Below are 15,494 nucleotides of genomic sequence, written 5' to 3'. Positions count from 1 at the left end.
CCCAACTTCTTGACCAGCCAATGCAGCTTTCTTTCGAGAACAGCCATCATAACTTTCTGAAGAAGAATGGTGAATCCTTATGAATTTGATCTCCAACCCGTAGGAGAGATATTGAGACCCTTAATGTACAAACCATTGAAGGCTTAGCGAATGGATTATTTATAGAGGGATAGACATTGTGGATTAAAGCAAGATTAGATTTACTTTTCCAAATAGAATTGGGCGAAGTAGCTTAATTTAATCCTAAGGGTCTAAAAGAGATTTTAAGTTTTGAATTCTAGTGGAATTTTAAAACTAGATAGAAGTATCTTTTCAAAATTCAATTAAGAGGACAGAGAATGAGTGTTGGAGGGAAACAAGAACAGGGGGGAGGAAGATGAAAGATCGAGAAGGAATGAGTGGGAAGGAGGAGGGGATGTGAACAACATGCAAAGAACAATGCTGGCGGGATTCGCATGAGGGTGCTGTCGTTAGTTACTCCTCTGTCATGATAAACACAGAAGAGAGAGAGATAGAGCACATGAAATGGTGAGGAAGAAAGAAAGAGAGAGGACTGAATCAAATCAAGATGCAGCCACGATATATTTGTGACTTCCTTCATTCATATCAACCCTTCTCCATGTCTCTCTCTATAGATCTCTAGAGAGAGAATCAGAATTAGCATGCTCTGTTGCTGCTGCTACTGTGTTTGTGGTTTTCAATTTTAGGACCACCTTCTTTCATTTATTCATTTGAACTCTCTCTCTCCCCCTCCCTCTAGAACACCATCCTCTTTTGCAAATCAAAAGTTATTCTCTTGTTAATTCACCAGTTTTTGAAGTCGAAATCTGCAATAACACTTGCTTTCAATTAGTTGGAACGCAAACATGTCTAGAGGCTTTGAAACTTTTCCCTCTTGCTTCTTAGCATCTCAAAAGTTTCTTCAATAAGATCTTTACCTTTCCATCGAACTCGGGAGGAAAGGATAGCTTAGCTGCAGCCGTTCCGGCATTGACCCCAGCAAAGGTAACGTTCCGGCATTGACCCCAGCAGAGGTAATAGAGGTTGTATTCGATTCCGGTGACTTAATCATGCAAAAGAAACTTCACATCTCTTAAATTACACAAAGCGATTGTGATACCTTGGAATTTTGACGTCCGTGAGAAAAATGGATTCGATAGATTTTAGTCATGAATTCCAATCTAATAAATAAATATGGATTTTTTAGGATTTAAGAGATAGTGTTTGGGTATTCCTAAGAGATTCATCGGTTTAAATTAGGCTTCGATAGGTTAGTCGTCGCCCAGAAGGATTGAGATCCTTCGCTCCAAAACCTAATCTTAACTGAATCCTAGTTACAAGATTACTAATTTTGCCCTTAGTTTTTATTAGCGGTAAATTAATTTACCTTAATTAGCTAAATTACTGAATTGCCCTTAGATATTTACGCTACAAGACAAAATAGGAAATAACTTTGATTTGAATTTTTACGGGCCCCTCCCTTGACTTCTCACACGCCACCCATCACCATCCCATCCCATCACTGTTCTCTCTCTTTCCCTCTACTAACGCACGACACCCTCTTCCTCCTGTTACTGTTTTTCTTCTTCCTCCCCTTCTTTGTTTCTTTATTTTTTTTCTCAGCCAAGCAGCCCCCTCCCGCCGACGCTACTACCCGAACCATCACCGCCATGCTTCGCCGCTACCCTGTCACCGACCACCTCACCGCGTCATTGGCCACCCAAGATCTGGCCCGAGCTCGTCCCGTCGCCACCCCAACAGCCGGACCCCGCCAAGCAATCCATCCATTCCTGGAACCTCGACGGCCCACGAGCTCCGGAAACCTCTGTTCAGCCGCCAGTCGCATCGCCACCTTAGTGCACCGCCCACCTGAGGTCGCGCCTGTGCAGTCGTCGACCACCCCCGCGAAGTACCGCGCCGCGTCGTCGCTCGAGCCACCCTAACGCCGTCTCACCCGTCGCCTCGTCGACTTCACCAGCCCAACCGCCTCGAGCTCGCTGCGCAACCCGAGCCCACAGACCCCCGCGACCCTCCTCTGCCCAGATCCAGTTGCGAGCCGCAGAACCGGGAGCCCGAGCTTCACCCTTCCTCTCTGCCAACCACCTCCGGCTTCCACCACCTCATCGTCGCGCCACCAGCGACAGCCCCGACGCCTCTGTTCCTCCGGCCGCCGACCACCATCCGACCTCCAGCCACCCGACCAGCCCTAAGCCCGTCTTCCAGCCCCCACCACCGCACACCGACGTCTCCAGCTCAGCCCCGCGAGCCCGAGATTCTAGCAACCGCGACGACCCCGACCCAAAACCCCAGCCCCGTTTTCCCCCACTCCGTGAGTGTTCGCCGTGGCCGCCCTCCATCCGCCGGCTGGGTTGCGGCAAGCCCAAGCCGCCGAGATCGAGCCACCAGCCGCCGTTGTCGTCTCAAGAGCGTACAGTTGAAATTCCCCTTCTATGAACAGTATCCGTGAACAGTGCAGGTAAATAGTGCTCTTGAATAGTGCTGGTAAATAGTATTCGTGAACAATATCGGTGAACAGTGCTCGACCGAGCCCGTGAATAGCAATTTGAAACCCTGACCCGATATCGACTGCCGATTTTTAATTGTGAGTTAAATTCCTAAACCCCGATTAAAGCGCTAATTGTGCTTAGTTAGTGTAATTAGTAGTAATTAATTATTGTAATTAGAGTAATTAGCCTAATATGATATTTAGGTAGCTTAATCGTGGTCAGTTAAATAGAGATTGGGTTTAAGTTAAATTGCCATGATTAATTAAGTCGATCTGCTAGTCGGGTTGTTTGTGGCTATTTGGTGATTAGATCGGACTGATTGTTTGGGCAATGATTGTTGGTGTGAGATCGCAAGCTAGCGATAGGACAGGGCCGAGTGGACGCTTGATTATTAGTTGGATTGGAATTTCGATAAGTGAGTTATAAATTTGGATTGACCTTTATCGTCGGATTATTGAAAGATGTTAGGCGATTGTTCGGATTGCTTGTTTGGATGCTTGGTTTTTCATGTTAGATGTTATGAGTGAAAATTGTTGGTGTCAATCCCACGTTATCAGATGTAAAGTCTAGTGGATAATATGTATATCCATGCAAACCGAGTGAAAGCAAACTGCATATTTTTAGCATGAAAATGACTTAGTATCGAGTCTTTGATCATGACTATATAAGCATCCGGCTAAGTGTAAAGATAAGAATTTGACTGATTATTGTCGGATGCACTTGAATGATCACGTAATGGTTGTTCCCGACAAGATCGGGTCGTTTCGACTTGAATTACATGACTTTTTAGATGCACGTCAATCCTTGTCATCGGGTTGATCGGATGCCGGTCGCGACTTGTGACGGACCAACGCTCCTTTTTGGAATGCCTTCTATGTCGTGCCGTGTCGATCGAAATTACACTAGCATAGTAGTCGCCGTCGCCAAAGTAATGGGATGATACCTGGTCTTGCCGGTAGAGCACCAACTGTCTAATGTGCCAAGCATCAACTGTCTAGTGTGTCGGGCCATGTGGAATCATCTATTAATAATTAGACTTCATGTAGTGTCTTGTGCTTGCAAATTGATGTGATGCTTTGCTAATTGATTGAATTGGTTGGCCTGATTGTTGAGTCGTCCGCATCGCATTATACATGGCTGAAGATTGGTAAGGTTGCATGTGGGTGAAGTATATACTTGATGCTTCTGTGATTGCTTGGTAGGATGCCCTTGTTGAGTTGTCTGCATTGCATTATACATGGCTAAAGACTAGTAAGGTTACATGTGGGTGAAGTATATGCTTGATGCTTCTGTGATTGCTTGATAGAATGTACGAGCGAATCAACGTCCTAGTCGGGTTTATGTGTTGACTCACCGAGATTTATTTCTCACCCCGTCTTTTAACCATTTCAGGTCCCAATTGATAGAACCCGTGATATTAGGGCATGGTGATCAGAGTAGTTTTTGGGAGTAGATGAGAGTTTAACCTTACCCGACCATATTTCTTTGTTAGGTCTTAGCGAGCCGCCCTAAAGAATGAGGTTGTATAAGTCTTCTATAGCTCGGTAGGGTTAAAACTCATCCGCTTTGACTTAGGAAATGAAATTGTCTTTTGTGAGAATGATTGAGTTGATTTCCTACTTTTCTATCACATGTTAGTTATTGACTAGAGAGTTCACGTTTCCATATGTGCTGTAAGTAAATAGGTCAATAGTGTGCATGGGACGCTATTTTTTGTAACCTGTGGCGAAATTGGTAGGGATGTCGCTGGCCCGGGGATCGGGGCGTGACACTAATTTTCGTAGAACAATAACATAAGTCATTGGACAAGTTTTTCCTAGTTATCCAGGAGCAAACAAAAGCATGTTATATGAACCGTTAACGACATGGAAAAACCATTTAACTATTGAGATGGCCAAGTAATGATCTCATTATGAAGAAATTCAACTCTATGTTGAATGTAAAGATATTTAGTTAATTTTTATTATTTTTTAAAAATCCTACTTGGTGGACTAGGATTCATGATTTTCTCGGGAAGCCGAACAAACAATTTGGTTCGATTTGATAAGTCCGTGAATGAAGCTTGCTAGTGGTTTGGTTTAAAGCGATCCTTAGTCCCACGCTTTCCCGGATTATTAGAATGTAAGCTGATTTCTAGTCGGTGCTGTTATGGACTCATTGTTAATCCCGAACATGCATTGTGTGTGTGCATATATCTCTCGGCCTCAAGACTCTCAACATGTCACATGAATGCCTCAAACCTTCTTGCTCGGTCGGTGATCTAGTCTAAAGATTGTTGATTTCCAAGCTAGCAATTTTCGAACAAAATTGATTAGAATGACTATATTGACAAATCGTTAATACATAGGACTAAATCGACCAAATTCAAGGGTTGATAACTTAATTGGCTTTCGAACAACAAGTTAAGGACCTTTTCGGTCATTATTCTAGAAAACATTGGTGTCACAATATAGCTAAGACAACTGCTACTCTAAAATAACTTTGAGTGATAGGATAAACCCATTGTAATAACTAGTCTATATTTTAAAATTGATCGGTTTATGGAATTTTGTGGGATCACTGCTAACTATTGTAAGAATTTTGATGAAGGCATTGATTATTATTTAATCTAACAGAGTTTTTCAAAAGGATACGTGTTGGATCCAACTTTATTCCATAAGAATATTATAATTTCAGAGTATTTTAGGAGTAATAGCTCGTAAACGTGTGATGTTAGAAACTCCTAGCAAAGGCGAAACAATAGTACCTATCCAAACTCTAACTATTACAAATTCAAAGAATTATACAGCAGGTTTTTTCCTCACCTTTCAAGTATATATAATTGAGTGCCAGCCTAAAATTATCTCCTGGAGCCAAGATGCATGGAAACCTGCTCGTAAAGGGATTGAAGGAGTAGGGTCGAGTATCAAGTCCGGAGTTTGATTCTGATAAGCACTACATTACGTGTGAGATTAAAAAAAATAAAACAATAAAACCAGGAAAAAATTGTCAAAATGCCCCTAGTGTTCTAGGCCGATTGAGTATCATCTTAAGCCTCTAAACCTCCGAATATCTTTATCTAACTATCCAAATATCTTAAAGTCCACATCCCGACTCTTAAGAGTTAAGAGTAGTGGTGTCAAAAAGACCAAAATCAGAAATTTCAAGTATGTTCGGATTGGATCTCATTTTAGTTTGGATAATATGTGAGAAAATAAAAAAACAAGATAAGTATTGTAACGGTTCGGTTTGGTTCGGTTTCAGGTCATAAGACAAACCAAATTGAAACACATGAAGTCCGACACTCTTTTATTCAAAAAAAAAAAAAAAAACAAAAACAAAACATACATACCCTCTAAACTTATCGGCCCGTTACCCCATTGCCTTCTGCAACTCATAAAGAGTACATTGGCTTCAGCTCTGGACTACTTCAAATTTTCCCTTTTCATTCATTTACCTTCTCCATTTTTTTTTAAGATTTAACAATCCAAATAATACAATTTTTTTTTATACTTTTGGTAAGGCTTGACATGGTGCTCCATATGATAGTAGCACAATTTATCGAGTTTAAGAATGACAATGGAGTCACCGATGTATTCATTTTATTATGAAAGGAGGAAAAAGAAGCTATTTCGATTGGAAGATGGATACATTTTAGAAGACGAAATATCAACTTGAGGTCGCTATGGCCGGTGAAGATTTGCCGGGACCTCTCGATGGCACCGACTTATTCACTCTCTCCGTATCTTTTCTTTTGCCCCACAGCACCGTATATTGACCCATGACTATGAGTCTAGCCCCTAAAATACTGCCATGAAAAATAAAGGGTAAAAATTTTAGCATAAATAGAGTAAAATGAAGAATTTCTTTGGGCAACATTCAGATGTACGTGCATAACATGTATACCTTCCCAGGTGCAATTTTTCGTCCAACAAGATGGACCTTGCCAAGGCCATGACCACCAGCATCAAAGGATTAAAAACCGACACAAACAACGGTCCCCTCATCCGCACACACCATGCGATTACAGCATTGCACAACCCAAAAGCGGCGATCCCCTACAACACCACAGGCAAAACCCGGCCACCCGGCACGAGGGGCGGCGGATCAGGTAACGACACATAGCGGGATAAATTCGACATTCCGCACGCAATATCAAAGAGTAAGGTGTTTGTTGGTAGGTGTACCAAGTATGATACGGTGAGAAGCCCGATATTCCATCCAAGCTTCCAATGGCTCCAATCCCTCTCTCTCACAATGTGTAAATCACTGCTCGGATTGACCCAATGAAGCACATCAACATGGTGCCGGTGTAATGGTACGGGAACCCCTTGCTCATCTTAGCCTGTCAAACAAGTCATTGGACGTCCTTATGTTTGCCAAACTAACCGGAAGAACCTCGAAAAGCCTAAAAGGTGAATCGCCCTAGAGAGGTCCCACACGGCGAAGTGAGGTGAAGCAAATCAAAGGCGAGAAAATGAAAACATCAAACAAAAGACCCACTCGAATGATCAACCACAAAGCGCTACGAAAGCAGTTGGCCAAGGCCAAAAGCGAGCCCGGGAGGTGATCGTGCGAACCCCCTTGACTACGCTTGGTCGTTGCCACGTGGTGCAACAAGTTCAAATGTGTTGACCACGGGCGGACTTCCACGCCCTCGTAGAAGGTGAACAACATGGCCCCACCAACTCCAAGTAATGTTCCCACCACCTTCGTTATCTCGGTTCTTGTCCCGAGCCTTGGCTTCTCCAACCTAAGTTCGATCCCATTATCATGAACACGAAAGAAAACCACACCAAGTCAGACATGTTTTTATCAATCTTCAAGAGTTGTTGAATTTACAGGGAAGTCCTGTACCTACCAAAAACAGGTGGCCAAGACAAATGTCACCGCCGGGAGAAGGTTGGCCACTTCCGAAACATATATTGGCAAGGTCGGCGTTAAGGCGGCTACATACGAATTTTGAAACATCGATGCCTTGCAATTCACTTGATCTTTAGTCAACAAAATAGACGAAAATTTTGCCCAAGTAATAATTCTATAGCCCACACTTACCTAAATAGCCCACAAAAGAAGGCCTGGACCAGCACTTTCCACGACATGTTAGACCATGTCGTCTCGTTATATGCCGAAACGCAGAATCAATATGCACGTACACATAAGAATATATTACAACGAAAAGGAAATTCGTCTAATAGCAGAAGTGAAGTGCGCGCATGTGTGACTTTTCCAATAATAAAGCTGGAATGCCACACAAAGAGGGCCTTGTTGCTATTCATGGATACCAAATTCAAAGACGTTAAGCTACAAGAAGTATCTTTTCGGAACTCAATGTCTCGTCAAAGTGTTAAAGTTCCCAAGGAAGTGAGTGCATTTGCTAATCTAGGTTGAACACTTAAAGCGGCAGTAAATACAAGGAGTCGATCGTAAAAATGGGATCTTTTGAACTCTCTCGTTTCAGTTTTACGGGGTACTTGCACGTTATGAAATAAGCAAAGATTCTCTGTTTGGAATAAAATCTCGGGTAGGTGGAGGAGCTGTAAAAAATTTCGTGTTGCGTGAACAAATCTTTGCAAGGACTATCACATAATTGATATGTTCCTCTGTACGTTGGACTCTTCACGTTCATGCACATGGCAAGGACAAACCTTTTAGAAATTTTCACTTTACGCCACCGTGGTTTTCAAAAGTGAGGGTCTTTCCAAAATTCAATTAAGACAGTCATTCCTTGTGATACAAAGCCAAAACAATAGAGAAAACTCAATAAAGATAACAATCTCACTTGAAATTCAAAGAATCAAGCTTTTTAAACTAAGTTCTTGCATAACTTTTCTTGATTATGTAGTAGCTGCCCTTATTTTGTGAATGGTCTTCTTTAGCGATAACTCCCTCTTCGTTGATCTTGAAGAATCATAGATGACGATGAAACGAGGATGAGTCAGAGAGAGCGCATGTTCCCAAAAACGAATGGTAAAGGCAGTACCGGTGACTTAATCATGCAAAAGAAACTTTGCATCTCTTAAATTATACAGACTAATTTTCGTAGAACGACAATATAAGTCATTCAACAAGTTTTTTTTGGTTATCCAAAAGCAAACAAAAGCATGCTATAGGAATCTTTAACGACATGGAAAAACCATTTAACTATTGAGATGGCCAAGTAATGATCTCATTATGAAGAAATTCAACTCTATGTTGAATGTAAAGATATTTAGTTAATTTTTATTGTTTTTTTAAAAATCTCACTTGGTGGACTAGGATTCATGATTTTCTCAAGAAGCCGAACAAACAATTTGGTTCAATTTGATAAGTCCGTGAATGAAGCTTGCTAGTGGTTTGGTTTAAACCGATTCTTAGTTCCACGCTTTCCGGGATTATCGGAATGTAAGTTGATTTCTAGTGGATGCTGTTATGGACTCGTTGTTGATCCCGAACATGCATTATGTGTGTGCATATATCTCTCGGCCTCAAGACTCTCAACATGTCACATGAATGCCTCAAACCTTCTTGCTCGGTCGGTGATCTAGTCCAAAGATTGTGAAATAGACTTTTTAGTTATAGCGTTGTCATGCATGTCAATCGATAAGCCCTAATACTGAAGTTGTGTTGAAGTTGTGATTCTACTTAATGCCTTTACGCCGTTGAACCTTGGGAAGATAAGGAAAATGTTCTCCATTCTCAAGTTGTACAATATTCACATTCGGTCTTCTCTATGAACAGAATGAAGGCCGTGGCGTTGATGGTGTTTGTCCAGCTTGCTTGCGCTGCTATCAATATTCTCAGCAGGTTGGCGGCAGCCAACGGCATAAACCTCACACTAGTTGTGGCATACCGATTGATTTTTGTGACGGCCGTTATGGTTCCTCTATTAGAGTATATTTTGATATTCAATGCGAGCTTTATTAATTGTTATTATAAATATTAATTGGTTTAATAAAAAAAGATAAAAGATTTCCTAATTCTAGTTGGACATGGGGCTGAATAGTATGGGCCGAGATAAACCTTATCTATAGGGTATAGGTTTTAATCACTATAAATAGAACTCAAGTCTCTTCTCTAAACCCTAATGTCTACATAACCTCACATAAAGGGTCATCGGGAGCGATACGTGAGGGGCCGTCTCATTTTGTAGGTTCCAAATATATAATTTTCTTTCAATTTTAACGAAAATAAAATTTCAAAAAAAAAATACCAGAACGTGATTCAAGATCTAGAACGCATTAGCTCCGATACCACATGTAAGCTGCGATTAATACCCTTGATGCAGCGACCCTAGAAAATCACGTTTAGATACACGAATCAAATACTCATAAGATAGAGGCATTAACGCATCTTGTTTAGGATCCATCGTTCTTGATGCGGAACTGCGACAGTCCAATGCTCAATAGCTTCTCCTTTATGAACCCCCTTTATCACCGACTTCAATGAAACGGCCCCTCACGTATCACTTCTTATGACACTTTATGTGAAGTTATGTGGACATTACGCTTTGAGGAGGGACTTGAGTTTTATTTATAGAGATTGAAACCTATCATCTCATTATAGATAAGGTTTATCTCGGCCCATACTATCCAGCCCCATGTCCAACTAGAATTAGGAAATATTTTGTCTTTCTTTATTGGATCAATTAATATTTATAATAACAATTAATAAAACCCGCATTGAATATTAAAATATACTCTAACAGAGGAACCATAATGGCCGTCACAAAAATCAATCGGTATGCCACAACTAGTGTGAGGTTCATTCCGTTAGCTTGCCACCCGCTGGCGAGGATATTGACAGCATCACAAGCAATTTGGACAAATACCATTAACGCCACGACGTTCATTTTGTTAACAGAGAAGACTGAATGTGAATATTGTACAGCTTGAGAATGGAAAACCTTTTCCTTGTCTTCTCAAGGTTCAGCGGCGTAAATGCATTAAGTAGAAGCACAACTTCAACACAACTTCAGTACTAGGGCTTATCGATTGACATGCATGACAACGCTATAACTAAAAAGTCTGTTTCACAATCTTTGGACTAGATCACCGACCGAGCAAGAAGGTTTGAGGCATTCATGTGACATGTTGAGAGTCTTGAGGCCGAGAGATATATGCACACACACAATGCATGTTCGGGATCAACAACGAGTCCATAAAAGCACCCACTAGAAATCAGCTTACATTTTGATAATCCTAGAAAGCATGAGACTAAGGATAGCTAAAATCGGACCACTAGCAAGCTTCATTCACGGACTTATCAAACCAAACCAAATTGTTTGTCCAGTTTTTTGAGAAAATCATGAATCCTAGTCCACCAAGTGGGGTTTTTCAAAAACAATAAAAATTAACCAAATATTTTTACATTCAACGTGGAGTTGAATTCCTCCATAATGAGATCATTACTTGGCCATCTCAATAGTGAAATGGTTTTTCCATGTCGTCAACGGTTCGTATAGCATGCTTTTGTTTGCTTACGGATAACCAGAAAAAACTTGTTGAATGACTTATGTTGTCGTTCTACGAAAATTAGTCTGTATAATTTAAGAGATGCAAAGTTTCTTTTGCATGATTAAGTCACTGTCTTGCCTTTACCATTCGTTTTTGGGAACATGCGCTCTCTCTGACTCATCCTCGTTTCATCGTCATTTATGATTCTTCAAGATCAACGAAGAGGGAGTTACTGCTAAAGAAGACCATTCACAAAATAAGGGCAGCTACTACATAATCAAGAAAAGTTATGCGAGAACTTAGTTTAAAAAGCTTGATTCTTTGAATTTCAAGTGAGATTGTTATCTCTATTGAGTTTTCTCCATTGTTTTGGCTTTGTATCACAAGGAATGACTGTCTTAATTGAATTTTGGAAAGACCCTCACTTTTGAAAACCACGGTGGCGAAAAGTGAAAATTTCTAAAAGGTTTGTCCTTGCCATGTGCATGAACGTGAAGAGTCCAACGCATGCAGGAACATATCAATTATGTGATAGTCCTTGCAAAGATTTGTTCACGCAACACGAAATTTTTTACAGCTCCTCCACCTACCCAGATTTTATTCCGGACAGAGAATCTTTGTTTATTTCATAACGTACAAGTACCCCGTAAAACTGAAACCAGAGAGTTCAAAAGATCCCATTTTTACAGTCGGCTCCTTGTATTTACTGCCGCTTTAAGTGTTCAACCTAGACTAGCAAATACACTCACTTCCTTGGGAGCTTTGACACTTTGACAGGACATTGAGTTCTGAAAAGATACTTCTTGTAGCTTAACGTCTTTGAATTTGGTATCCATGAATAGCAGCAGTGCCCTCTTTGTGTGGCATTCCGGCTTTATTATTGGAAAAGTCACACATGCGTGCACTTCACTTCTGCTATTAGACGAATTTCCTTTCCGTTGTAATATATTCTTATGTGTACGTGCATATTGATTCTACGTTTCGGCATATAACGGGACGACATGGTCTAACATGTCGTGGAAAGTGCTGGTCCAGGCCTTCTTTTGTGGGCTATTTAGGTAAGTGTGGGTTATAGAACTATTATTACTTGGGCAAAATTTTCGTCTATTTTGTTGACTAAAGATCAAGTGAATTGCAGGGCATCGATGTTTCAAAATCTATATGTAGCCAACTTAAAGGCGATCTCGCTAACATACGTTTCAGCGATAGCCAACCTTCTCCCGGCGGTGACATTTGTCTTGGCCACCTGTTTTTGGTAGATACAGGACTTCCCCGTAAATTCAACAACTCTTGAAGATTGACAAAAACATGTCTGACTTGGTGTGGTTTTCTTTCATGTTCATGATAATGGTATCGAACTTAGGTTGGACAAGTTGAGGCTCGGGACAATAGCCAAGATAGCGAAGGTGGTGGGAACACTACTTGGAGTTGGTGGGGCCATGCTACTCACCTTCTACGAGGGCGTGGAAGTCGGCCATGTGGTCGACGCATTTGAACTTGTTGCACTACGTGGCAACGACCTAGCAGAGCCAAGGGGTTCGGACGATCACCTCCCGGGCTCGCTTTTGGCCTTGGCCAGCCGCTTGAGTAGCGCTTTGTGGTTGATCATTCAGGTGGGTCTTTTGTTTGATGTCTTCATTTTCTTGCCTTTGATTTGCTTTACCTCACTTCGCTGTGTGGGACCTCTCTAGGGCGATTCACCTTTTAGGCTTTCCGAGGTTCTTCCGATTAGTTTGGCAAACATAAGGACGTCCAATGACTTGTTTGATAGGCTAAGATGAGCGATGGGTTCCCGTACCATTACACCGGCACCATGTTGATGTGCTTCATTGGGTCAATCCGAGCAGTGATTTACACATTGTGCAGAGAGAGGGATTGCAGCCATTGGAAGCTCGGATGGAATATCAGGCTTCTCACTGTATCATACTCGGTACACCTACCAACAAACACCTTACTCTTTGATATTGCGTGTAGAATGTCGAATTTATCCCGCTATGTGTTATTACACGATCCGCCGCCCCTCATGCTGGGCGGCCTGGTTTTGCCTGTGGTGTTGTAGGGGATCGTCGCTTGTAGGTTGTGCAATGCTATAATCGCATGGTGCATGCGGATGAGGGGACCGTTGTTTGTGTCGGTTTTTAATCCTTTGATGCTGGTGGTCGTGGCCTTGGCGGGGTTCATCTTGTTGGACGAAAAATTGCACCTGGGAAGGTATATAGGTTATGCACGTACATCCGAATGTTGCCCAAAGAAATTCTTCATTTTACTGTATTTATGCTAAAATTTTTCCCTTTATTTTTCATGGCAACATTTTAGGGGCTGGACTCATAGTCGTAGGTCAATTTACGGTGTTGTGGGGCAAAAAAAAGATAAGGAGAGAGTGAATAAGTCGGTGCCATCGAGAGGTCCCGGCGAATCTTCACCGGCCATAGCGACCTCAAGTTGATATTTCGTCTTCTAAAATGTATCCGTCTTCCAATTGAAATAGCTTCTTTTTCCTCCTTCCATAATAAAATGAATACCTCGGCGACTCCATTGTCATTCTTAAACTCGATAAATTGTGCTACTGTCATATGAAGCACCATGTCAAGCCTTGCCAAAAGTATAAAAAAAACAATTGTATTATTTGGGCGGTTAAATCTTTAAAAAAAATGGAGAACGTAAATGAATGAAAAGGGAAAATTTGAAGTAGTCTAGAGCCGAAGGTAATGTACTCTTTATGAGTTGCAGAAGGCAATGGGGTAACGGGCCGATAAGTTTAGAGGGCATTTACGTTTTGTTTTTTTTTTTTTTTTTTGGGGGGGAATGAAAGAGTGTCGGATTTCATGTGTTTCAATTTGGTTCGTCTTATGACCTGAAACTGAACCAAACCGAATCGTTACAATACTTATCTTGTTTTTTTATTTTCTCACATATTATCCAAACTAAAATGAGATCCAATCCGAACGTACTTGAAATTTCCGATTTTGGTCTTTTTGACACCACTACTCTTGACTCTTGAGAGTCAAGGTGTGGGCTTTAAGATATTTGGATAGTTAGACAAGGATATTTGGAGGTTTAGAGGCTTAAGATGATACTCAATCGGCCTAGAACACTAGGGGCATTTTGATAATTTTGTCCTGGTTTTATTGTTTTATTTTTTTTAATCTCACACGTAATGTAGTGCTTACCAGAATCAAACTCCGGACTTGATACTCGGCCCTACTCCTTCAATCCCTTTACGAGCAGGTTTCCATGCATCTTGGCTCTTGGAGATAATTTTAGGCTAGCACTCAATTATTTATACTTGAAAGGTGAGGAAAAAACCTGCTGTATAATTCTTTGAATTTGTAATAGTTAGAGTTTGGATAGGTACTGTTCTGCCTCTTCTTGGAGTTTCTAACATCACACGTTTATGAGCTATTACTCCTAAATACTATGAAATTATAATATTCTTATGGAATAAAGTTGGATCCAACACGTATCCTTTTGAATGACTCTGTTAGATTAAATAATAAATGACGCATTCATCAAAATTCTTACAATAGTTAGCAGTGGTCCCACAAAATTCCATAAACCGATCGGTTATAAGATATAGACTAATTATTACAATGGGTTTATCCTATCATTCAAAGTTATTTTCGAGTGGCGGTTGTCTTAGCTATATTGTAACACCGATGTTTTCTAGAATAATGACCAAAAAGGTCCTTAACTTATTGTTCGGAAGCCAATTAAGTTATCAACCTTTGAATTTGGTCGATTTAGTTCTATATGATAACGATTCGTCAATGCCTGGGAGGGCCCAAGCTAAACCCGTCCGGGAGGCTTAGTTATCCATTAACCCGAATTTTTCGAGATCGGATTGCGACATCCACGATTAAAAGGCTACAAATGATTGCAATATCTTTCAACGGATTTAAGCTTTTCAACAAGAACAACAACTAGCCTGACTTTTTGGATTTCTTGAATGAATGATTACTCCTCAAGCCTTCATGTTCTTCTCTTCTTATAGACTTCAGCGACATTACCGTTGGAGTGTCTTTGGAGAAGCAAAAGAGTTGTTGGAGGTTGACAGGACTTGCTGATTCGAATTAGAGCTGTCCAAATAATTGCTTTCTCCGAATCAAACCATAGTTTTCAAAAATAGGTGCATAACTTCTGTTTCACACTGACAGCTTTTGCACAACTCTCACAGGAGCAAGGAACTGTTCCCGATAAGCATTAAAGTTATCCCTTCATGCTTTCCCTTCAAGTAACGGCTACTTCAGCCTTTCTTTTAGAAACATAAGCTTGTTTGGACTAAAAACAGCCCCGCAGACACGATCTTTCAAACTCCGATGTCAAACTATCGGTGACTAGATCTTTTATGATCGTTGGCCAATGTTTTTGTAAAAGCACTTTAGACTTCATGCGATCTTTACCCGATGGTCATTTCATGATTCCTTAGTCATATAGATAAAACATTTGCATACCAAAAGTAAAAACAAAATACCAATGGTAGTTTGACAATCATCAAAATATTTTAGGAAAAAGTACACTTTTGGTGCCAAAAGTTATGTACGGATATACTTTAGTGCTAAAAGTTTCAATCAGA

General features: G+C 40.9%; 1 protein-coding gene across 1 annotated transcript; it reads left to right on the top strand.

The window, feature by feature from the left end:
* The first annotated feature begins 11,932 nt into the window (after window positions 1-11,932).
* Window positions 11,933-15,125, top strand: LOC115729142 (WAT1-related protein At1g68170-like). Its single transcript, XM_048279701.1, has 6 exons — window positions 11,933-11,979; window positions 12,285-12,534; window positions 12,693-12,851; window positions 12,981-13,132; window positions 14,913-14,967; window positions 15,096-15,125. Exons 1-6 carry the CDS (start codon window positions 11,933-11,935, stop codon window positions 15,123-15,125), a joined length of 693 nt encoding a protein of 230 aa, XP_048135658.1.
* The last annotated feature ends 369 nt before the right edge of the window (window positions 15,126-15,494 follow it).

Source organism: Rhodamnia argentea, chromosome 5 (assembly GCF_020921035.1).
Source record: "Rhodamnia argentea isolate NSW1041297 chromosome 5, ASM2092103v1, whole genome shotgun sequence".
Lineage (NCBI taxonomy): Eukaryota > Viridiplantae > Streptophyta > Magnoliopsida > Myrtales > Myrtaceae > Rhodamnia > Rhodamnia argentea.
The sequence above is the reverse complement of the archived record's forward strand: the minus strand, read 5'-3'. Positions and strand labels throughout refer to the sequence as shown.

Bases quoted from the DNA above. Each gene is read 5' to 3' on its own strand.
- LOC115729142 (XM_048279701.1), top strand. From the start codon at position 11,933: ATGTCGTGGAAAGTGCTGGTCCAGGCCTTCTTTTGTGGGCTATTTAG. The intron at 11,980-12,284 runs GTAAGTGTGGGT...TATCGAACTTAG, and splicing joins TTCTTTTGTGGGCTATTTAG to GTTGGACAAGTTGAGGCTCG. The intron at 12,852-12,980 runs GTACACCTACCA...GTGGTGTTGTAG, and splicing joins TTCTCACTGTATCATACTCG to GGGATCGTCGCTTGTAGGTT.